The sequence below is a fragment of the Caretta caretta genome, chromosome 1, assembly GCF_965140235.1.
Source record: "Caretta caretta isolate rCarCar2 chromosome 1, rCarCar1.hap1, whole genome shotgun sequence".
Taxonomy (NCBI): Eukaryota; Metazoa; Chordata; order Testudines; family Cheloniidae; genus Caretta; species Caretta caretta.
The window spans coordinates 229,295,362-229,320,781 of NC_134206.1; the positions used below are offsets into that span (position 1 = coordinate 229,295,362).

The 25,420-nt window shown below is 40.5% G+C and overlaps 1 protein-coding gene across 5 annotated transcripts in view; it reads right to left on the minus strand.

Moving 5' to 3' along the window:
* The window catches only part of PRR5 (proline rich 5), a 128,852-nt gene that overhangs the window by 68,645 nt on the left and 34,787 nt on the right, over nucleotides 1-25,420 (minus strand). For 2 of the 5 annotated variants that reach the window (XM_048825094.2, XM_048825104.2), the window contains exons 2-3: nucleotides 20,137-20,273; nucleotides 1,395-1,648 (exon numbers count right to left, since the gene is read on the minus strand). In XM_048825094.2, the coding sequence (XP_048681051.1) occupies nucleotides 1,395-1,525 (131 nt within the window). In that variant the 5' untranslated portion in view covers nucleotides 1,526-1,648; nucleotides 20,137-20,273. Of the gene's footprint in view, nucleotides 1-1,394; nucleotides 1,649-11,167; nucleotides 11,185-20,136; nucleotides 20,274-25,420 lie in introns of those variants that run through there. The other 3 variants (XM_048825109.2, XM_075121325.1, XM_075121324.1) reach the window with 3 other exon arrangements.

Genomic DNA, 25,420 nt, shown 5'->3' on the forward strand with positions numbered 1-25,420 from the left:
GACAGCAAATGTGAACAGATTTGCCTTTTCTCAGTACTCATGCAGCACCACAAGTCCCCTTCCATACCATCCCCTAAACCCTCCCTATCCAACTAGGCCAGGCAGCCACCCCCTCTCCTTTCAAATCCGTCCTGACAACTCACTTCTCCCAGGAGTCCCATAAATGCTAATCCCTGCCAGTGAAAGCTGTCTGCACACCATTATGAAAAAGTTCCGAGGACCCTATTCTGCAACCCTTACTCACACCAAGCAGTATTTTACTCTGCAAATAGCCTTACTGTTTCCCGTGGGACAACGGGCCAAGTGAAGTACTACTCAACCTGAGTAAGGGTGGCAATATCAGATCTTGAATTAACACCCTCATCTGGGTTTCTCTGTGCATGCTTGTGTTATTTAAGATGCAAGCTTCTCAGGGCTGGGACAGTGTCTCCTTCGCGTCTTGTATTGTTACAATGCCTAACAAGCTGCTCGCACTTAAAGGATGGATCGAAGCACAGTCATAGTGATAGATGTGATTTTTTTTGGAATCTTTTTTGCACAATGACACAATCCTATTAGGAAATTGGTTCTCCTGGACGCTCCAGTGATTTCTATCTTGCTGTAAATATATCTTAGTGCTTTTAAAAATACCTATCAGTAACATTTTCCAAAAGCGCCTAAGTCCCATTTTCAAAAAATTGACTTAAGGCCAGCTTTTTAAAAGGTGTTTAGGCACTTTGATTTTAATGGGAGTTAGGCACCTAAACACCTTTAAAAATCTGTGCCTTAGGCACCTAGCAGTCAATGTCTCAATTAAAGTCAATGGGACTTAGGTTCTCAAACGCCTAAGTCACTCACTTTGGAAAATGTTCCCCTAAGTTACTTGAAAATGTTCCGCTATATATTTTGACAAACAGCGATAGACATAGAAATCACACACAAAAAAAAGTAAACCTGATAGATTATTTTCCCCCTTCCAAAACATACAGAAAGCACAGCAAAGCAGAATATACAGAGAGACACTTTTAAACAAAACCAAATCAACCTTGAAATAAAATGTCTAGCAAGGTGTAAGAACATATTTGTATGTTGGTGCTTTGAAAAAAGTTCCTGCCGGTCAGAATAGGTTGAACCATCTTCAGGAGGGCAAGTCTATTTTTCTGTCGGCATTCAGAGAAAGGTTAATAGCAGCCTCAAAGAGTTGCTTCTGTCTGTTACATGTAACCAGAGACACGTTTAGTAATACATTAATGCAGAAGCCAATGTGTTGTTACATTCCTGAAATAAAGTACGGTTAGGAACAAACTATCCCAGACTGTGAAACAAAGAGAGGGTAATTGTGGAATTAATCATGCCAGCTGCTGTCGGAGAGCTTAGAGGCTCCAGGTGAGGAAGTGCATCGAGCAAGACCTTACCTGTTCCAAGTAGCGTTGGAGCAGGCCCGTCGCTGCTGGGTCCCCCGCTCATCCAAGGCTGCCTGCTCTCTCTTGCCCAGATCACTGAGGCTGGGCGAACTCATGAACTTCAACCTGCGAAGAGTCCTCATGGTCAAATGTGTGTTTGTGCGTGGCAGCTACAGATACACCATCCTTTTTACACACACACAAGCGCAGCTGGAGCAGCAGCAGCAATGCGAGCAGTTCTCTCCGTTTGTTGTTCAAAAAAGAAACTTAAAAAAAAAAAGAAGAAGAGAGAACCAGTCTCTACAGAGCACACCTCTGCCAGCAAGAAAACAAACCTTTAATCAGATCAACTGTGATGTCATAAACCGTGGTTAATAATTTCTCCAGTCCTTTAAAAAAATTAAAGCCAAACTTCTTGCTGCTGCTTTAACAGTTTGCTGGATCCCCTTTAAACCAGCAGCTGCCCAAAGTGGAAAGATTTCCCCTTCCCCCAGCCCCTGTGCACCAAAAATGAAGAGTCTCATTCAACATGCTGCATACTCCACCTGTCATGGGAATTGCTTCTTTCCTCAGTCAACTGGTTTTTTGAGGTTTTTCCCCCCAGCCCTCTCTCTTCACTCATAACTGGAAATGAAATCAGAGGGCAATGGAAAAAAACAACAACCAACCAATACTGACGCACTGAGACTTTATTGGAAAGTTTCATAACTCCCTATGCCCCGCCACGTTACAATACTTACACACACATATTCACGCGCGCACACACACACACGGCACAAACCTACTGTTTGCGTCAGAGGCTGTTTAAGCTGAAAGCATCTAATAAGCCACAAGAGAGAGAGTATTAAAAAAAAGAAAGAAAAATGAATACAGACCAAAAAGTAGAAACTGGTGCTTTCATTTTGAGGAACTTCAGAGGATAAATAAAGTGAACATGAGAATTAACTATTTGGGATTTCTTAATTTTTTTAAACTGAAATAACAGCTTCACAATCCGGGGCATGACTAGTCTCAACAAAAGCCCCAGTTCAGTTATCTTCAAAGGGATGAACATCCTGCTCTCTCTGACACTGTAATATTTATGAAAATGATGCTGGAAGATCCTAGCCAATGTCTGACTTGTTGCACCAAGATTTTGTTTCAAATCACAAATGTTTTCATTATCAGTTAAGTACTGACGGACCTTTGTAACAAGATTTCTATAAAGAAAATAGCTTGTAATATAGCATCAGGTTGGACATGCATCAGGTGAGCATGATTAGACAACACTTGGGGCCAGATTCATGTTAGTAACAGATTACTCATCAAACAGCCCAACTTAAACCAAAAGGACTACTCGCAGAGTAAGATACTATTCAGCATAAGGGTATCAGAATTTGGACCTTCTTGTGGGATAAAATTGCACAGAACATTTATAATTATTTGTTTCATTTGTTTTTCTTGTATATGAATGTCAGCCGCCTAGATCTGTGAATACATTTAGAGTATATGTAGGCTTGGAAGGATTCAATTTTTATTATCAAATGTCAGTAAACATCAATTTCACCATACACACGTAAACTGATGAAAAAATAGTTCCATCGATACTTATCAAAATGTACAGAAGAAAAATGCTACTTGAGAACTTAGAGTTTGATTTAAGGATATTTACTTTGCATATTTTGACATGTGATGTTGACAATCTGTGTTTTAACGGTTACAAACATTAACTTTCTGAATCTTAATGTCTACTGTCATTAAATAATTATTGCCTGCCCTGCCCATTGTCCGACACCCCCACCCATAATTTCCTACAACTGTAAACAATAAAAAGAGAAAAAAATGCTTAAAAATAAACATTGATATTATCCTTCAAATTCTGCCATACCTAAGTATATGTATGTCTTTAATAACAAATTAATATAAGTTAGAGGAGTGAAAACAGATTTTGAAATTCACAGATGCCGTATCTGAATCAGTCATTTGTAAGCGCTGTCAAAATCTGAATTTATTTATTCCTTCTCCGCCCTGCCCCTGCCTGAAATTTGACTCAGCTTTTTGCATATTGTTTGTGGGGGGAGGGGGCGTTGATCAGATATCACAAGGAAAAAAAACACATTTTATCTTGGGCTAATATTAATGGTCAAGCGAAGACTGGGTTTAATTTTCTGTTGGCTGCCCCTCCCACCCAAAATACTTGATGTATGGGAGAAGGGCATCATAATGTATAAAACAGAAAAATTCATTTAAGACAAAGATCTAAATCTAACCTACCTTTGTACAAAGACTTGGTTATTTCTACTCTGTTTGAGGGGTTTAAACGTTTGGAACAAACAAACAATTCACCATGTACAAGGAAGCAAAGGGAAAACACCCACAACAGTATATCACTGAATTCTAAACAATGAGATAGCTTCTACAGCATATAAATCAGTGACCTAAAACAGATAAATCAGAACTCTGTTTGTTCAAATAGGGTGAAGGATATTTGATTTATCTGGATGAACAAAGAGGGAAATTGGGAAACATAATTTGTATTAAGGTGAGTTTTTCTGGTGAGGTGGTTCAGCTAAGCAAGGATTTACTCTGTTTAATTAAATGACTATCTGATAACCTGGTTAATCTGTGCTAATGTAATTCTGCCTTGTTTCAGTTTCTAATCTCCTTTGGAGGCAAACATTTACCGCTTCTCACCTGCTGTGAATTTGATAGGTTTTACAAAATGTGGATTAAATCTTTCTTGGAATTTTAGTTCCTTCTCCTTTCTTGACAGCACAAGAAAGCTTGCAACTGCACATTGGTTATGCCTGTATATTAGCTATTAGCAATTCTTTTAATGCAATGATCATTTTAAAACTCCTCTCTCAATTGCTTTTCTTCCTTTGAATGCTCCACTTGCTCACTTAAGTAATCTCAGTGCTTGTGATATGTTTTCAACTGCCCAGAGGAAGTGCTGCTGAAAAAAGCAGTACCCAGCATCACACTAAACCTTGGAAACTTGCTAACATAAGGAAAACAGCTCTCATTCTGTAACTTCAAATTCCACATCAATAGCTGAACTGCACTCACTTCTATCCAACAGTCTCAATAACTGGCCTCTGCTTTTGAATACTACATTCAAAGTCTGTGTTACACACAAAGCAAACCACAAGGGATGAGAATCATTTCTACTTCCACTACAGTTTTCTCTGTTCAGTAGAAGTGGGCAGGCTTTGTTTACACTCCTTCTCCCTCCCACTAACATGGAATCTATGCCTCCACCTGATCAAATGTTGATTTACAGATAAGCTACTTTGCTTTCAATGAAGATTGCCTACATTCATAACAACAGAAAGGTATTTAGCACTTACATGGCACCTTTCAGTCACAGAGCTCAATCACTTTATAAGCACTAACTAAGGGCTTGTCTACCTGGTGTAAAAACAGAGTAGCTAGTGAGCTTTAAATTAACCTCCTAGTTTACTTCACTAACAGCCCCATGTAGACAAGTCCTAATTCCGCCTGAAAGCCCCTGGGAATTAGGCAAAATGTATTATACCCATTTAAAATTAAGCACACAGGGGAAAGCCCAAGATCACACAGTGAGCCAGAGCACAGTTGTGAATAGAACCCAAGAGTTCTAATTCCCAGTCCCATACTCTAGCCACTGGCTGCTAGGCCATGAAGCTGCATGCTAGGAAGAGCATAGTGCCACCTGGCGTAAGAGGCAGAGAGGAAGGAAGGTATGGTTAGGAGAGAGGGGAGGAGCTACAGTGCTCCCTGGCTGACTTTGGCTGCATCTACTCTTAAAAAGTGGTGTGTAGACTACAGGGACTACACATGTACCTTGCAAAGGCTCTAGCAGCAGGGAAAGGGTCCCACAGTGGGGAAACGCTTTGGCGGCAGGCCTTTCCTTGCTGCCAGGGACTTTCCCCACTTCCTCACTGCTGGATCCTACGCTACTAAATGCAGCACACTACGCTACTAAAAACAGTAGCATATAGGTGGGAGGCACTGCCTGGCATGTACAGAGCCACACAGGAGCTCTCTGGGCATTCAGGTGTGTAGGAAGCTTTACTCACCTAAGCTGTACCTCTCCATCTATACTATTTACACACATGCTAGCTGGGTGTGCAGTGTCTCTACACTACACACTGCTGTAAGTATATCTGTAGCCTTTGAGAGATAAAAGGACGGGGTGCTGCCATTGCTCTGCAACCTCTTACTAAAAAAGCAGCAGCCCCCAAAACCCCACTCAATTCAGAATAAAGGGTTTAAATAGAAGGGACTTTCTGAAGGCTTAAGTATTGCACAAGAGCAGGGATGAGATCACCAAAACCAACTAGTGACACAGGAAAGGGAGGGGAGTTGCCATGGCTCCATAATGAATAATTAATTAATCTTAAATACAAACAACAAAACCTGACACTTTATACAGCCAAGCCCCCCCCCCATCCCCCAAGTACTTCACAGACATTAAGTAATTCAATCCCAGCTCACAGCCGTGAAGCAGGTAAGTATTACTGTCCCTTTTTAACTCACATGGGACTGCAGCCTAAAGGTTAAGTGACTTGACCAACACCACACAGCGAGGTGGTCGCAGAGTAGGAATTGAACCCTTGAGTCCAGTCTCCTATGCTAACAAAAAAAAACACAACACTGCCACTCAGCCATTCTTCTTGGTCTGATATTCGGAAACGTATTCTTCTCTCCAGGAGGACCCAATCTGTGACTGTGCATGGGTGGATTCCAGAGCTTGCACAAAACCCTAATGAAGTCAATGGGACTTGGTGTGAGTGCAAGGGTCTGTTCACAATGAGTCACTTGCAGGACCAGGATCTAAAAAATCCACTTTGATATAGAGTAATGACAGTTATGTGAGTTTATTGAAGGGAGACTAGTCTCCCAGTACACGTGGACAGTCCTAGATGATTTGCATTGTTGCTGCAGTCCAGTGCCAGGGCCCTGCATGGAAAATAGTTAAAAAAAAAAAAAATCACTGAAGTACTACCCTAAAGCGTATCTATTCTTCGTAGAATATGTTACTTTGCAACTGAATGCTGTATTTTAATTATAGTATTGCCAATCCCAAAGATTCAAAAATCTTGAGTCAGGTTCTGCCCCACAAAGAAATCATGAGATTAATTTAAAAATAATAAATATTGGGTTCTTTTTATTTGCCTTTTAGTTTTTGAGCTTTTTGGATACAATTGGGTCACATTTTCAAGCTTTTCTGAACCACCAAGTGGGCCAGAAACTTTGGTTTTTTGGTACTTTTAAAAAGTACCAAGGTGAGATTTTCATATTATTCACATGGCTCCAGGAGCAGGAGCTTTATCAAACACTCCAAATATCAGGAGATTCACAATGAAATAAAAGCAAGCTGACAACTGTGTTGGGCCAAATTCTCCCCTCAGTTCCAAGCATGCCACCACAATGACAACGTAACACAGCAGTGATATTGATGCATGTATGGGAACATAACTCAGAACAGAATTTGCCCTGTCAGTTATTTCATTCGAGATTTGCAGGGTCTTTTTAATTAAATATTGGCATTAGAGAAAGATATCTTTTTAATTCATAAAAAAAATACAAATTCCTTTTATTTTCCCCACGTTTTAGGGGGAGTTGGGGGAGAAAGGGGAATTACCCTAGAAATGCTGATTATTCTTTTGAGTACAACTAAATAACAGAAAGTTGAACGCCACCTCTTTACAGAAAATAGTTAAAAACCCCACTAGACGAATGCACTTTTAGATTTTATAAACCAGACAGCCCAACTGAGAACATGCCTCAACATATGCCAAAGCCAAGGAATTAGCCTTCTGAAAAACCACACTTCTTAAAGGCACAGTGCATCTTGTTCTACCAGCAGTCAGCAGATGAAAGGGGAAAGAAAACTCTGCTTGGCAGGAAGGAGGAGTGGAAGCACTATGACTCTGAACACATCAACTCTTTGGAGATAATCTCCCCTTAATGCTCCCTTGTTGGTAGGAAAAAAAGAACAGTTGAGAGTAAGGAAAGTACAAAACCAAATTTGCAACTAGTCCATGATAAAGAACCTGAAAATAAAGGCAGCTCACTAGGGCAGTTCCTGCTGTCATTTACCACGGCTGGTCCTAGGATAGCAATAAAGTGCTACTGTAGAGAGTGGCTTGTCCTCTGATTCATCACTTTCTAACCTCAGCTCTATTCCCATAACCCCCTGGAGCTCTTTGCAGAGCCCCACATGAGGGGCTTTTGCCTAGTCATGGTGGGAGCAGGGAGAGACTTTGCTGCACAGGTGGCATCCGCCTTCCAGCCAAGCAGGAGGAAATGAGCCTGTGAAGGATCCCCTCCACTGATGTCATTAGAGGGGACAGTCTGGGTCATGCTGCCATTTTGCACTAACTTTTATAACTGCAACCACTCTTTAAACATATTAGATGTGTTCCTCAATTGGTCCAAGTCAGTGCAGTTCCACTGACTTCCATCAGGCTACATCAATTTACCTCACATGAGGATCTGGCTCATTATTAGTGTCTGTGAGAAAACGTATTGGGACACTACCAAGTAAACAGCCAGGGTTCTGGATATAAGAATACTCTTCACTTTTTAAAAACAAAATTATTGTACGTGCACAAATGAACAAGCTCTAAGAGCACGAAAGTGGAGAAATGTGGTCTAGCACAACAGTTGGACTTAAAGGCCATGGATTCCTAAATTCCTGTTCCAGCTCTGGACTCTCTCTATGGCTTTAGGCTCTCACGTAATTTTTCTGCCTCAGTTTCTCCATCCATAAAATGTGATAATACACACCAGATTCACAGGCCAGCTGAAAGGATGTAAGGATTGAGCCCTGATCCTGCACTGCCAACTGCACAGATGAACCCTCTACTGGGTAAAGCCCCCTTTCACCTTAGTGAGGCTCTACATGGCTGCAGGTTCTACGCTCTTCGTTCGTAGTGCTGCACTGAAGCCTAACACCTTAAACCTGTCGCTTACTTTGTTTGTACAGTGCCTAGCACAATGGGGTCCAGATCTCTGATGAGGTCCCTACACTCAACCATAATACAATACAAATAAAATAAATACATAAAAATGACTGTAAAACATCCATAGCTAAAATTTCCATTAAATCCCTTTTCATTCCCCAAACAGCAATTTTGGGCTGATATTTAAAGTGTGCAACACATAATTGCTAGTTCTCTTCTGCGCCAACCCCTCCACCCAGGAAATATTCTGACTGAATAAGAATCAGGCCATGTTCCTGAAGCTGTTGTCTGTTATGTTGCAACCAAAAAGTGCCAAGTGTTTCCATCAAGGGGCAATGCCAGCAGCTCTTCTGTTTGCTCATTATCTCCTTGTAGGGTTTGAGAATTAAAGTGAGAGTTGTAATTGGAATGAACATGGTGGAATGTTACAGGAGGAAGAGGAAGTGACATAGATGATGCAGACTAAGGCACTGATCTTCATTTGTAATTCTCCTGATCATCCTTCACTTTAATAACTTACAGAGGGGTTTCTTGATCAGCACTAAGACCTCTGGGCAGCACCAATTCAAGGTCTCAGTGCTACCCACTCACCCAAAGCCACTGTAGTACAACCCATTCTAAACTGTGTAAATGGTATGAATGGCAAACCAAGCACATGGCTTTGTTAATAAATGGAATATAAAGTGATACATAAACTGATGTTTCAAAGTTCTGTCCAATAAATAACTGCATTATTTAAAATGTTTTTTATCTGTTTTTACAAGATCATGGTATAGTAGAAAAATAATCTTAAAAAGCAACTAAGATAATAATGTTTATGATTTTTTTCAAATGCTGTGTGAATTCTTTATAAATTGCTTACCATGCATGATATTAATAGGATCTCTGAACATTATGACCTTGATGTAGCAGTTCAAGTATCATTGTACTATCTTCTACAGTTATACATGGTACAGTGCCTTCCAAATATATGAATCCTGGGAGATCTGAGCTGTGTGCTGTGCCGCATTACCCTTCTTACATCCAAACAATTCTGATTCAAGGTCTTCCAAGAAGGCTCTGATTATCTTGGTGACCTTCCAAGACAAAGATCCCACTTTGGTAAATAGCTGAGTTTCTAATAAGTTGCAGTGGTAGCCAGCCGTTAACAGCATGAAAGCATGTTCATATGAGAATTATTGGAAATACAGGCCCTGCTTTAAGATTACTGCCAATCCCCATGAGAAATTCAAGTAGGTCAGCACAGTACTAACCAATGAAGTGGGAGCACTTTATACTTTGAGACAAAAAATATGAAGGACACTTTGAGTTTCTTTTTCTGGGTCCCATAGTGCTTTTCCTTAAAAGTACTTTAGCTTTCTGGAACAAAGTGCAGAGTACTACAAGAGCTACGAAAGCCTGGCCATCAATCTGGATTAGTTTTTTAGAACATATATAATTTCCCTTTGGCCTTGGAAAGATTTATTTTTCAAAAGCAAAGCTACATTTGAGAATAGTCTGCGTGAAGGATGGCCTATGAGGAAAGTACAGCTTCTACTGAACCCTCTTTTATAAATGAAACCAAACATTTTAAAACTTACCAAAGAAGTCTTGCTTCTTGAAGAGAGCAACTCCAAAATGGCAGCCACAAGCAGTGTGGTGAGATTTTGCAACTCCTGCAGTGCAGGATGTGGTATGCCACATTTTAAAGTGATGACCTTGTACAACCATTTCATACAAATGATACCACCCACAGGATTTTAGCCTAACTTACAGCACCTATATACAGGTTAAATAATAACTACAGAGCAAAATGCTGGTGCTCAAAATACCAAAGGTAAGAAAGGCAGACTCACACAACTGATTTTAAACTTCCACATTTGAATCTTTCATGTTCCCTGATGTCACAATATTAGCAGATCTCATTTTCTGTGGCATCCCAGCATGTACTGTGGTCATCATGTCACACCACTAACGAAGCTCAAGAAAAGCCCACATCTCACTTTGAGAGGGTCAGGTAAGAGCTGGAAATTTAGAAAACTATATAACAAGGTTTGTGAAAATTCTTAACAATGCCTTTGGCTGTGTTTGTCAATTTACACAACTATCTGATCCCTCCTTCCCACACCTTAGGCCCAGCCTCAAGCCTCAAACTCCAGTCACATGTCGCAGTGGCTGACAGTGTAGTGCATATATGGTCAGTATTGTGCATACTAAGTTGTCATTCAGAGTGGAAGCCAGTGTCAACATCAGGGTACATGGAGAAGAAGAAAAAGAAGAAAAAAAAAGCCTGGAAGAAAACCTGCATTTCTGTAAGTTCCAATCCTGCATTTTTATCCAGGGAGCAGAACTTCCTCTCTCACAGAGAAACCCAAGTGTGGAAGCCTGAGGAGGTGAAGAAAACCCTATGAGGTTTCCCGGCTGGAGCTTGACATAGATTGTTCAGTCAGGCAGAGGAGAGGATTCTCCTACCCGTTAAAGGACAACTGGTTTAGGTCCTCGTGCCCTCTATAAAATGAACACAGCCTCCCTTCTAATCCTTTCCTTCAGCCCTGGGACTGGGGAAAGGCAGTAACCCCACACCTTTCTGTGCAGGATGGGGGACAGCAAAGTATGGAGATGTCCATGGTTCCTGAGAAGGGGAAATTTCTCCCCAAAAGGAATTCTCTCAGAAGTTACTGGTAAGAGCCAGATTCTGATACCCTTATTCCCCTTGGATAGCATCTTCCTCGCTGAACAGTCCCACTGAAATGGAGGAAAGTACTACTCACAATGAGTAGGGGGCTCAGAATCTGTCTCTTAATTTGTTAAACATACGTAGCTGCTCTGTCTTTAAAGACATTGTCAAGTAATTTGGTACCACATTTAACTGACCTTTACATTTTCAAGCTGATATATTTAAGTCACTGGAGGGTGGGAAGCATTCTTCAATCCTGAGAAATTTGAGGCTTGTGCCAATTTCTAAAGCAAAACCAGACAAACCAATTAGAATTAGTTTACATCTTTAAAAATGCAGCTGTGCTGAGTGACAAGTTTCAGCCTGATGATATCTGAAGTGGCTAGGATATTAAATGACAAACATGATTAAACACCAAATAGGAGGGTTTAGGAAGGGAAGTCTAGCAGATCCTTACTTACAGCAGTGCTACTGGGCTCCACGACTATGCTATTTTATACACCCATATGACAGGGTGTGCAGTCATAAAAAAGCCACACACATAAGACGCAGGCTTGTAGCACCTAACAATTAGAGCAGGAGTTTTTAAGACCCTATACCCTGCCCTTACTTGTTTTATAAGAAAAACTAATTTAAAGAGACAACAATAAGTACCTTTTTGTCAAATGGGTTTTAACTTTTTATTTGGCTCCCCGCTGTTTATAAAATCTACTTAGAAGTTTAACACTAGCATTTCTTTCCTGGTCTATTTAGTCCTTTTCTTTCTGTTGAGCATCATCTGATCCATGTAAACCTCACTGGTGCACACTAATGGTTCCCTAGCAGCACCCTTTAACATACCAGTTTAGAAACTCTTCAGTGCACGTTACTCCACTGTGTAGATCAGGGATTCTCAAACTTCATTGCACCATGACCCTCTTCTGACAACAAAAATTACTACATGACCCGAGGAGGGGGCACCAAAGCCAGAGCCTGCCCAAGCCTCACTGCCCCAGGCAGGGGGACCAAAGCCAAAGCCCGATCCCCACCATCCCAGCGCGGGAGGGGGGCGGGCACAAAGCTGAAGTCCTCCCCAGGCAGAAGGCCTGTAACCTGAGCCCCGCCGCCCAGGGAAGAACCCTCAGGCTTTGGCTTCAGCCCCAGGTGGTGGGGCTTGGGCTTCACCTCTGGCCCTGGGCCTCAGGAAGTCTAAGCCAGCCCTTGCGACCCCATTAAAATGGGGTCCCAACCCACTTTGAGAACCGCTGGTGTAGATGAACCTTTGAGTGCCTAATGGTTTTGCTTTTTAATTTCTTGATCACAATGTTGTATATTTAAGAAAATGACAGTTAGGGTGGGATTTTCAAAAGTGCTTGGCCTTGCTCTAAATCTGCTCCCACTGACATCAGTGTAAAACTCCCTTTGGCTTCAGTGGAATAGAGCTAGGCCAATACAGAGTGCGTTTGAAAACCCTGCATCTCATAGTCCAGAGGACATGAAAGGAAGGCTAATCTTGTAATTTACACAGTGGGATAGAACTTCCTCTGTGAACTTGGACAAGCTATGTGATCTCTCTATGCCTCAGTTCAACATCTGTAAAATGGAAAAATAATACTTGCTTGCCTTGTTAATATAGATGAGATGCACAGACGTCATAGTGGACAATTACACAGAAAACAAATTAATCACCAAATAACAGTTTTAAGACCGACCAAATTTCAGGCCCAAAAGTGCACTGAAGCCAATGAAGTCACACCAGTGATGACTTCAGCCTGACCTATTCTAGTAAATGAAACCACATATTACATCAAACCAGTCATTTAATTTTGTTGTAAATATTTACACTTTTTGGAAGCAATTGGTCTTTTATTTGCTTTTGAAATAATTGCCTTTATCATTTTATTTTTTAAACGCATTGAAATTTAAGAACCAATCTAAAAGCTTACGATGGCTCCTAAAAAAACAGCTTCTTCAGTCAGAGTGACCTAATGGCATGGGTAAGAGAAGGCTGCAGAGTCAAAGCACAGCTGTTCCTTCTAGTGGAGCAAGTTTCAAACTCTCCAGTTGCTTGGGTGTCAAAGGACTGCTGTGCTCTGGAAGCCCCTCACATGCCCCTGCTCAGATTGTGATTCTGGATGCAGTGAACAGAGTAGGCGCTACTTGTTTCATGCTCCGCACAAAAGAGGTGGGGAGTGTGTGGAACACAGGCTCAGCCCCACTTCCTTCCTGCTCGGCCAGAATAGCTGGCCAGATGAATAGGGAGGAGTAAACTGCTCCAAAAAGGGGAGTGAGTGCCTCCCCTCCCCCACCACATCAGGGCAAGAGGGGGGTGGAGGAGGAACAGAGAATGTCTGAGTCATGTATTCATTCTCTGCTATACTTTGGAGGTGGTGCAACTGCATGTTAGCCTCTACTCAGGGCAGACACTACTTACACTCTAACCCCATGCAAGCACCCCAATGATTCAGAGCCTACATTCACAAGCTGGGTGCTCCACCTCCTTTAAACTTCACAACTTAGAAGTTCCTGTGCCTCAGTGAAAAACTAGCATGTTTGTCAAACCTCATTTCATTATTGCTTTGTTCTAAATTCTTCACAATAAAATGCATTACTTTTAAATTCTGGTTTTCTTATTTAAGCTCCGTCAGCCACGGCCACTTCAAATAGTTTGCTAGATGAGTCAGCGCAGCTAGATGAATTGGCCAATTTCATAAAGCTGCAAAAGGCTTCAGACTAGCGATGCCAAACATCAAAAGGTTCAGAGATCCTTGTCAAATAAGTTCCCAAAGCTTTTCTGAAAATGGTCTCAGCCCTGTGATCTTTACTTAGTCAAATTCCCACTGAAATCAATGAGAGTTTTGCTTGAGTAAGGACTCCCAGAATACATCTTTGATACTGGAATTCACATGAGGTAAGCGTTCTGGCAAGATTTTCAGTTCTTCCTGATTTTAGTGACGCCAGGCATACCTAAACAGCAGCCTCTCTCATGACATTTTGCTTTCCCTGTTTCTAGGCCAAGAAAAGAGGAAAAGGAAAGGGGGGGAAAGAGAAGAAAAGTGAAAGGGGAGAAAAAGGGAGGCAACCATATTTTTCCAAACCTTGGGTCATGTTTCGTTTTGATTTTAGTTCTGTGCAGTGGTTTGGCTCAGTTCATATTTATTCCATGTGAGCTCAATCCATTCCTGCTTTAGACTAAAAAAGTCCTGCAGCCATAAAATTCTTACTGTTTTGCTGGGAATATTGCTTGCAAGATGAATTCAACTGAATTTGCTGAGTTGCTGTTCCATTCCTCCCAGACAGGTGGGACTCTAAGGACCAAGAACTGTAATTATAGCTGAATATAAACTTACAGCAGGTGGTTAGGACTCTATAAGAGACTACAGCTTGCAGCAGCCTTTAGGAAACCTGTTTAGTCAGACTGACCAGTACAGCTGCTAAAAATAAAATGTTTCCATTCCTGTAAAAGCATCACTTCTCCCCATTCTACAGCTTCTGTGTATAGTCAACACAATGAGACAGCACAGCCTGAAGAGATGAGTAGGGTGGAGAGGGGATGACTTATAAAGTGAAATAAATCTAAAAGCAAAATGCAACACACCCTCAAATAATCCCCCAAATGTTAAACGTCTTTAGATCATGTTTATTTGATTACTCACATATTTTAGAGATTGGCTCAGAAAGAAACACTCCAAGTTCAATATGAATTTATAGCTTAATCTGTAATAAAGCCAAGAGGCCATTTGTAGAATTCAGCTGTATGATTTCAAATGTAGATTTCAGTTGCTCCCTTCCTCAAAATTCAGATCCAGGATTTTGATTCATGCTCCTCTATTTGATTTTCTTTATTTTATTTAGTACAAAAAATTAACATGCCATTTGAAAGTGACATACAAATCTCAGATCAAACCACCAAACTTATTCCACATGAGCAAAGTTGAAAGCTGAAACATTTGTTTTACCGTAACACCATCCTTTCCCCACCACACACTTTTAACAGAAAACCTCCCATTTCAAACTTTTTAGCAATTTAAAACATTGCAGAACTGGCTAGGAATTTTGGATGACTCAATTTTGGGGCATGCAACTATAAAGACCTGAAAGTGGCCTTAATTTTTAAAAGGTGCATGGTTCCATACTTTACAAATATTCAGGTGGCTTGAAGGTGCCAGAAGGAAGGCACTTAAGAACTGAGACATCCAAAATCACTAGTAGCTTTTGAAAATCTTAGTCAAGAGGTTTTTCAAACTATGAATTGACCCCCTCAAAATGTTATGTTTATTTATCTATTTATTTTAAGTTTTAAAAAATTGTTAAATTTCAGAAAGTATTGTCTAGTGATTAGACTAGGGGATGAGAGAGAGTCATGATTCATGGGTAATGGTCCCAACTCTGTCACTGACTGAGTGCCCCAACTCTTGTGCTTTCATCATGAGTCTCACGATATTTGGCATCAAAGCTCCACCTCCTGGAGTCCTAGGATTCCCTGAGATTCTTACTTTTTATCAAAAAAATGTGTTTCTAGCCCTCATGGTTCTGTAGAAAAGCTTGAAAAACTGTGCCTTAAAAGGATCAAAAACCAGAAGGCAAATTAAAAGAACCCAATTGTTTGTTTGTTTTTAAATCTTGTGATTTTTCAAATCAATCTCACGACTTTTTGAGCCCCAATATGATTTTTGAAGGTTTGGAGTTGGCACTACTGGTGACTTGCTTTTTTGACTCTGGGCAAATTATTTAACCCTTCTGTGCCTCAATTTGTCCTTCTTTATAACCCTACAAAAGTTGCTTGTACAGATCCTGTTTGAAGTTGGAGAAAAATGTGGAAATCATACTACTTTTCTCTCCTTGCTTTATAGTTAGTATTTGAGAAGAAATGAATAAGGTAAATTGAGACAAATTGGAATGATGTTGAAGAACACTCTTTATCTGCCCATTCCTAATGGTTACACAGCACCTAAAGGGTACAACTACTCTGCAGTCAGAGGTATAATTTCCAATTTGGGTAGACATACCCATGCTAGCTTTGATCGAGCCAGTGTGCTAATAATAGCAATGTAGCCATCACTAAATGGGCAGCATCAGGGCTAGCCACCTGAGTACAGGGGGCTGGGTGGGATTATACTTGGGTGGCAAACCTCTGCTGTTGCCCATGTAGCCACCACTACACTGCTATTTTTAGTGCACTAGCTCAATCAAAGCTAGTGCAGGTACGCCTACCCAAGTCGGAAATCTCATCCCCAGCTGCAGGGTAGTCATACCAGAAGGGTTCTAAAGAGCCAGAGTGTGTCTGGGAGGCTGCTGGATGGAATGGCAATTCAGTTCAGTGACGTGAGATCCCTGTTTTGAAAGAGGTAGTTAAAAAATTCTTGTGTTAAATTTCAGCATCTCAAATCCTGCTTCCCTTTTTCAAGCTGAGCAAATACAGCACCCGGATGCGGGTCCTATGGCTGTTATGTGCCTGCTTTTCTGCTCGGCTAACCATGACAGCAATATCTTTACCTGTCATGGCATGCACACAGTTAATGTTTCGCATCATTTTCTGATGCAATTGTTCCAACCTTAGTTGAGCACTGTTTTGTCTTTGGGGTGGTTTTTTGGTCAACAGGTTGAACTGGTATTTCAAGTAGGTAGATATTTTAGTTGCTATTTCAAGAGATTCAGCAGCAGTGATTTGCCAGCAGCACAAAGAGGTAAGGGGAGGGGGGCTAGCTGAATTTTCCTCACCCATATTGCAGATTTAGGACACTGGGAGCACTGGAGCACCCAGCAAGGAGCACTGTGTGGGTTGGACCCCCCCCATGGAACTTCCTAGGAGAAGGTTGGTTGGGTATAATTTCTGTAGAAGGGAGGAAAACAAATAATAAAATAAAAAAAGGCAGTAAGTCCAAGGTCACTTTTTCTGGGTGGGGGAAATGTTAAGGGAGCACAAGGGGTTAGGATTTGAAATGGAATTTGAAAGATATCAAATAATAAGAGATTAAATGATGTCAATCATCCAACTGTGCACTATGTTAGCTATATAAACCAAGCGTATGATTTATTACTGTTACACTATCCTTCCTCCTGCCTTTGTGAATGGAAGAAACATGGTGCAGTCTTGTTTCTAATTAGGCCCCTATTCTGGAAAGAGTCGTGCACCTGCCTGACCTTAAGCACGTGATAGTCCCATTGAGGTAATGAGATTGCTCACTTGCTTAAAGTTGAGCACATGCGTAAGTCTTTGTAAGGGTCAGGACCTTAGAATGTAAGCTAATGGGAACAGAGACCAGGTTTTTATTAGGGAGGCCACTCACACATCCCCAGAATACTAGACATTTTGGTACTTCCGGGAATGGCATGGATCCACACCCGACAACGTGACCCCACCAGCGTGACCTCACATGCATGCTAGTAGGGGCAGGGCAGCGCGCTTTACAAAAGGGTGTCCCCTATTTGATACCATTCAAAACTACGTCCAGTTTTGTTTCACTACAGAATGGAGGACAAACCTTAGAAAAGCAGGGCTGTTGGGCTTAACACTGGACAAATGCCTGCCTGGTTCAGATATGTATTCTGTACAATGCTTAGCACCACGGGACCCTGATCTTGATTGGGACTTTGAGGCCCTCCCATACAACAAGTTAATAATAATAAATACAACTATGAAAATATGTGCAGGAGTAAGAAATAAGATCTTCTTATAATGCTGCACTTAATACCACAAGCATCACTTAATGCCTGGGCCTATTATTGTATTGCCAGCAAGTGAGAAATTACAGTCTTTGCAATGAAGAAAACAACTGATTGTAAACTCCTGGATTCTCAGGAGGCAGTCTGTCTTTTCATCAACTATTGGTACATCTACTAGACAAACACATCAGCAGGGTAATTTACTTAACACACACAGTCAAATAATGTCCCACTTTAACAGGGATCCCTCTTGATAGTCCATCACTGTAATGTTTTTGTGAACCATGATAAATTAACTAGTTTCACGCATGCTACGGTAGAGATAGATGGCATTTATATGCCTGTTTGTTTACTGTGAGATTCACAGTTAATCATGAAAGAACAATTTTAAATGCAAAAAGTTTCAAAACAAAATAATGCAAAGGCGGTCTGTTCATAGTAAAACCATTCAAAAGGAGATCACTGCTAGGTAGAGGATAAGTACAAGACTAGGTCCCTATTTAGTCCACCCAGTAATGACTGAGTTCTGGTAGCAACAATATATGCCATCACTGTTGCTTTTACTTAAACTTTACAGTGAATATTAGCTTTGGAGAAAGTTGAAAGACTAGCAGACGTGGAAATGAAAGTTCTCTGGTTTCTCACAGAACAGGATCAGCATGGACAGCAGAAATAAAACTTTTCCCATAATGGCTTGTCAATACTGTCCCACCTCAAGCCTTGTCTGGAGGAATCACCTCTAAGGGTGAGAGGGTCCATGCCCATTCTGTCTTTGACCTGAGACTACCAATAAACGCCAGCTGTGACATGGACCCCTGTCTACTTCCATCTGTCTGCTACTCACAGTGCCAACTCATTTCACATGGGGCCACTGGGCTGGCAGTAGCCTTGAAATCCTCACATGAGAGGTACAATACATGTGCAAAATATTACTATTACTCTGAGAAGTCTGAGTTAGATTCTCAGGCCTGAGGGGCTAAATTCTGGCTTTAAGCCACAACCCTGTATTGGGCATGGGAGAAATCCTCCTCAGCTGGCAAGTTCTGTCTGCTGGTATCGGGGACTGGAGGCATCACTCTGCCTTTAGCCAGCACTGCTATTGGCAGTAACCAGAAGCAGTCCTTCAGTCAGGAGCACACAAGGACTATTACTATAGCTTGGGGTTTACAAGAAAGGGAGGGGTTTTGACTGCTCCCACTGTACAAGGGCCAGACACAATGTGGACCTTCATCATTTTTCCCTGAATGCAGGGACTATGATTGCATCTAGTTCTCATGGGGAATGCACACGGGGTTGAGGAGGCTCCTACTTGGAAAACCCGCAGTCACAATCTGCCCTAAATTATTTAATTGAACATAACAATATAAGACTCATATATGGAAATCTAATCCTCACCATTGGAATTAAACAACAGAGAATGAATACAATCTGGATAAGAAATGTCACCAGGAATACCCCAGCATTTATTGCCTGGTATAAATTCAGAATAAAACATCACCTATGGGGTTGTGTATTACAAGAAAATGTTTAAATATTTTTACAGTGAGAACCTTCAGGGAAGTCTGCCACATTATTTTTAAAAAATGAAGCCACTGCAAAATTTAGATCCTATAGTTTGCTGATGAAGTTTAGTCAAATCAGTGGGATAAACTTTCTTTAAGGTCTTCTTAGGGATGAGAAAATCTCTTAGATGGTTTGGGAAGAAAAGTAATTTGAAAGTGGTTAGTGGAAAGCTTTTGTCTGAGCAATATTTAATTGCCTAGAAAAATCAGGATAACTACATGTGGTATCATTGTTAAAAGAACTAACAAGCTGAAAAGGATTGGTAAGGAACCGCAGCATATTTCTCTCTGTCACACACATACATGCGCTCTCTCTTACTCCCTCCCGCCCCCTTTTCTTTCTCCTCCCACTCCCAATGATTGGTGTTTTCTGAAAATTATTTCAAGAAATCCATAAAATACCCTACCTCCTGAAAACCCTATTCCCAAATGTTAATCCCTTCGACTCAGTTTTAGCAATGCACATGAATGAACCGTGTATTGGTGAACAGTGTCTGAAATCTTTAATCCAACTCAAGATTGGCTTTATGGCTACAGGGCCTCCCTCTCCAGCTCCATGTTATAGGGCTTCTCAGCCCATGAGTTGAATTTATGCAGAGGCGCCCCCCAGAGTGCAAGGCCTCAACCAATCACGTATGCTGCTTTTTCATAGAGTTAGCTCTAATTCAGCTGCGAATGGATTCACAATTGGGAGGTTACTGGTGCAATATTTAATTGCTAGAAGGCTAGAAAGATACATATTGACATGAGCTGACTTCCAACATTACAAGATACTGCCATGTTATGCACTAGTTCTTCAATGGCAGATAATACAATGTGGAGTTGCTGTGGGAGATTCTGCTTAACTTCTATATTGCACTGTCAGCTCTTCATTTCAAAGCTGAGCCCTCTGCAGGGATGTTTGAGAAGTGGAAACATTTTAACAGCAAATAATTGGTGTTGCAATGACAGTAGCTTACCTGCTAAAGGGTGTAGAACACAGGACTGAATAGCAGATGTCCAGCACCTCTGCAATATATTCCCAAGTGTCACAGAAAAATTCCAACAGTCAAGAAAATTTGGTGGAAAAGATTAGCAACTTGAAAAAAAGGCAGCTCTGCAAAAGAAGATGAAAAAGAATGTATTGCACATGTTCTAAGATGCGGATTATATCTCAACAGTATGAATAAAGGCTCATATCCATTGTGCAGAGTAGAGTATAGCTGGAAGTTGAAGACAGACAAATTCAGAATAGAAATAAGGCATAAACTTTTAATAGTGAGGGTAATTAACCATTGGAGCAATTTACTAAGGGTCATGGTGGATTCGCCATCATGGACAATTGTTAAATCAAGATTGGATGTTGCTCTAAAAAAAAATGCTCTAGGAATTATTTTGGAGAAGAAGTTCTATGACCTGTGTTATACAAGAGGTCAGGCAAGATGATCACAGTGGCCTCTTTCTGACCTTGGAATCTGTATGTGTCACACCACTCTAACGCTTCATCACTAAGCTTGGAAGGTTTAAAATTTTATAGGTAAATGTCAATCAACATCAATTTCAGCATACACACAAACCAACAAACATATTTCCATCGATAAGCAAAGTTCACAGATAGAAAAAGCATGAAAAATGTTGTTTGAGAACTTGAGTTCAAAATCCAGTGGACTAGCGAATAAATAGTACAAACCATATGATTTGTTGATTTAAGGATATTTACTTTATATATTTTGACATGTGAAGTTGACAATTTGTGTTTAAACAGCCTATAAAGCTTTAAGTTTTTGAATCTCAACATTTACTGTCATTAAGCAAATGTCTGATCCCCCACCCGATTTCCAGCAACCGTGAACATTTAAATCAATAAAAATAATAAAAAAAAATACTAAAAACCCCAAAACTGTCCTACTTTGAAAATACAAATTGATAAAAATCTAAAAACTGGTGTGACAGGGTCAGATAGAAGGCAGATATATTAGCCCCAGGTTAAGTAGGTCCCTTTTCCCTGGGTAAGGTAACAGGGAAGGTTCCAGAACAATCAGGAACCTTCTGGAGACAATTAAGACAGACCGGCTGATTAGAACACCTGCAGCCAATCAAGAAGCTGCTAAAATCAATTAATCAGGGCACCTGGGTTTAAAAAGGAGCTCACTTCAGTTTGTGGTGCGCGTGTGAGGAGCTGGGAGCAAGAGGCACTAGGAGCTGAAAGTGAGAATGCGTACTGCTGGAGGACTGAGGAGTACAAGCATTATCAGACACCAAGAGGAAGGTCCTATGGTGAGGATAAAGAAGGTGTTGGGAGGAGGCCACGGGGAAGTAGCCCAGGGAGTTGTAGCTGTCGCACAGCTGTTCCAGGAGGCACTCTAGACAGCTGCATTCCACAGGGCCTTGGGCTAGAACCCGGAGTAGAGGGTGGGCCCGGGTTCCCCCCAAACCTCCCAACTCCTGGTCAGACACAGAAGGAGTTGACCTGGACTGTGGGTTCACGAAAACAGCCAAACTGAGGGCTGCCGTGAAGCTCCAATGAGAGCAAAGCTGCCAATAAGCGCAAAACCCACCAAGGTAGAGGAGGAACTTTGTCACACTGATTATAAATAAACCCGCTTGGGTTTATTTATAACCAGTGTGACGAAGTTCCTCTACCTTGGTGGGTTTAATTATCCAACAAAATTAAAAGCTAATAAATATCAAATTCTGCCAAGCCTAATTAACACTGATACAAATGGACATTTCTCTGTTTGCTTTTCCCTTTCTTGCTTTGTCTTCTTTACTGGAGATTGGCTCATTAATACCAATGCTGATAGCTATACCCACTGGTAAAGACAAGACCAGTTTCCATTAACACACACATGGGAAATAATATATGTTCCAAAAACAAAGAGGTGGCAGATGCCCAGTTTAAAACAGACTGAATTGTATGGGATCACAGGCCCAAACCAAAAATCCAAGACAGACAGACCTTTGAGGTGGGTCTGATGGTTGAGAAGGCATAAATGTATTTTAAAAAGCTGTTTGAAATTCTATTATCAGCAATGACAGACCCAGCATTCTGAGCCCTGCCTCTCTTGAGTAGGTCTTACACTCCCCTTTGAGATTGCTATTAACAAAATCCACAGTCCCAGTCTGGATTTCCCTTCCTCTGTTTTATCTATAGAAATGGAATCCTATCGCCTTTTATTATGCTACTTGAGACTCTGGCATGAAAGATTTACATTCTTTTAATGCCCTCACTTTTTGCCTGTCATTTGCAGCTGCATATTTATATATATTTCTGAGCCTGATTCTCCATTGCCTTGAACATTGTGTAGTCATTCACACCAGTGCAAAGTGGGTATCAAATGCTACTAAGTCAGAATGCGAGTATTTTATACTTGGGGTAAAGTGAATGCAAAAGTAGCTGTAAAACATTATCAGCTGTCATTTAGTGGCATTTGTCAATGACTACACAAGATGCATGGCAATGGAGAAATCAGGCCCATAACATTTATATATTTAACAACAAGTATAATTTATTCTACAAACTTAGTTCCTTCTCAAGCAACCACTGGAGGATTTTTTGCATTTTTGTTTTATATTAAAAAGTAGAATTTAGAGATATTTGATTTTCTTCAGATATGAAAAGAATTTTTTTCAAGGGGCATGGCTTCTTTAAAACATAATTTGCAGCTTTCAAGTTATGATATGAAAATTTGCCTCCCAAAGTTCTTCCGTCCTCTGTAAGGTTAATTATACAGACATAACGCTGTCTTCGGCATTTTTAGAGAGGTAAGTTAAGGATGATCCCAGATCTTATTTTCGAAGATGTTGCTGTAAAGGAAATAGGATGTTCCCAACAAGTTTGAGAAATTATTATATTTGTGATTTTTATACCCATTTTTAAATTTAATATATTTTAAATGGCATTTATTTCATTACTTATTATTCATAAGCAGTGAAGCTAAAGGGGTGTCATTTCATGTCTCTGTTACGTTGTGCACAGGTGTCTTGACAGGGAGAGAGCTCTCTTTTGTTTACTATAAAAGAAACTCCTTAAATACGAGTCCAACTTAGGCCTCTATCCAGGACAAGACTTAAGCATGTTCCTGACTTGAAGCACCTGAGGTAGTCCCATTGACTTCAGCGGGAATGCTCACATGCTTAATCTTAAGCACATGTTTAAGTTCCTTCCTGTTTTGCTTAAGCAGGAAAAGCACAGAGAATTCATGACAACCGCTATTATTTTAAAATAGGTTCTGGTCAGAAAAGTATACAATAATGTCTACTTCTTATGGGTTAAAAAACACAGCTTGGCTTACAGATGCTATCTTGACTTTTCTATTTTACATATTCTTGAGCAAATCTGAAATTGTGCCAAAGCAAGATAATAAACACATAAGGCCACATTGTCAATTTTAGTCACTTTTTAGAGTAGAACATTACATTAGTTTTTCATTTAAATTAAGCAAACAACTTTAATTATCATAGCTCAGCAATTCTGCCAGTACATTTATGATCAGAATTTTCTTGTGAGTTAAATATGTATCATTGCAACCCTTTTCATCTTCTCTCCTGTTCCTCTCCAAGTGCCTAAGTGTGAAGGCAGAAGGAGAGAGAGAAAAAGAATGAATATGATGATGATGTGGTACAAGTGGGCATAAATTGGAGTTAAGCACATCTGAACAAGTTGCAAATCAAATGGTGTACCACTCAGGTCATATAAAAAAAAGAATCCATAAAGCCCATCAAATCTTTTCTTTTATTCTATATAATTTACAGAGAAACTATTGTAGAAATGTTTTAAAACATTTTAAAATTGTCCTGGTACTATTTATATATTCTTCCACCTTAAAACCAAACTGCCAAAGCACCAGGAGGAGTCCAACAGCACAAAGACTGGAAGAATTGTAAAATGAGAACTACTGTGTTTTACAAACTGCTCAGAATCATCTAAAATACCTTTTCCAGGCATAGCCATGTTGTGGATTTAAGACCTAATAACTCATGACCAACTAAGGAAAGAAACAAGTGCCCGACCTCAGAGGGGGCAAATCCCCAGATCTTCAATGGTATAAAGAACCCATTTCCAGCCCTGGTGGTTCAAAAACTACAGGACCTTAGAGCTCTCGCTAGTCCAGGACTGAGCAATGGCCATCCTGAACCTCCAGCTACAGTAAATGACAATAAATTTTTATTTAAATTGCATTTATTTGAAAGTTGCTCAGATTCAGACCACTAGAAGTAACTCCAGCAGAGACGGATTAGTGGGCAGAGTAGAGAGGAGGCATTCAAAAGTACAATATATGATATATGAACATGGTTCAATATCTTATGTGTTTTTATTTATCTATACACTCACACACACACACATATATACATATACACACACAATCATACATACATATAAAATCACTATGTCTATATTTGAAAATCAACTACAAGTGCATAATATTCTTTGACTGGTTGAACCATGCTTATTTTTTCAGCATGAACTAATTCCATCTTGGCTGGTGTCAGTCCCTCCCAGGACTGGACTAAGCAAGAAGTGTTGCAAATCAGCACTGAGCTGAATTGAAAGTGCTGCACACTAGGCCTATTACCTAGTTCTAGTAGTCAGAGCAATCACATAGTTTCTAATTTCTGCCATCTGGTGTTAGTGTATCTGATGTTCAGTCCAACAAGGAGTGACCAGCACACAAGCTCTTCCATGCCTCCTGTTGCTGCTGACCTTCAAAAGCCTTCTAATAAACTACAGGGGGTCCCCAGTATAAGTTGAGGTTGCATTCTTGAAAAGGGCGATGATACCGAAATGACAGATACTGGGGAATTTTTCCCCATAAGAAATAAATGAATAAGGGGAGGAGATGCGTTCACGTCTCCACACTCGTCTACAACAATGCTCTTTTTGCTTAAACAGTGTACCTTTTTACAATGACAAGTTATACAGTACACATTTTACACATAAAACATTGACTAAGTAATGTAGAACCCTACTAACACCTTTGAAACACACAGAACATTTTAATATAGTAAATACAGTAATATAAAAGTGTCAATTACGCTTAACTTAGGTGGGGGCTAGCTTTTCCATGGCTGGCTTTTCAGTTGCAGAAGTCCTAAAAAAGGATTTTATCAACGTCTGCTCTCCTGCATGAATCTCTGAACGACAGATCTCTCTGTAGCAAACCACTGCATCATTGAGAGCCCTGGAGACTTTGGCAGACCATTCACGAAAAGGATCAACAGTCTGTATGATTTCTGTCATATCATCCAGCAATCCAAACAAAC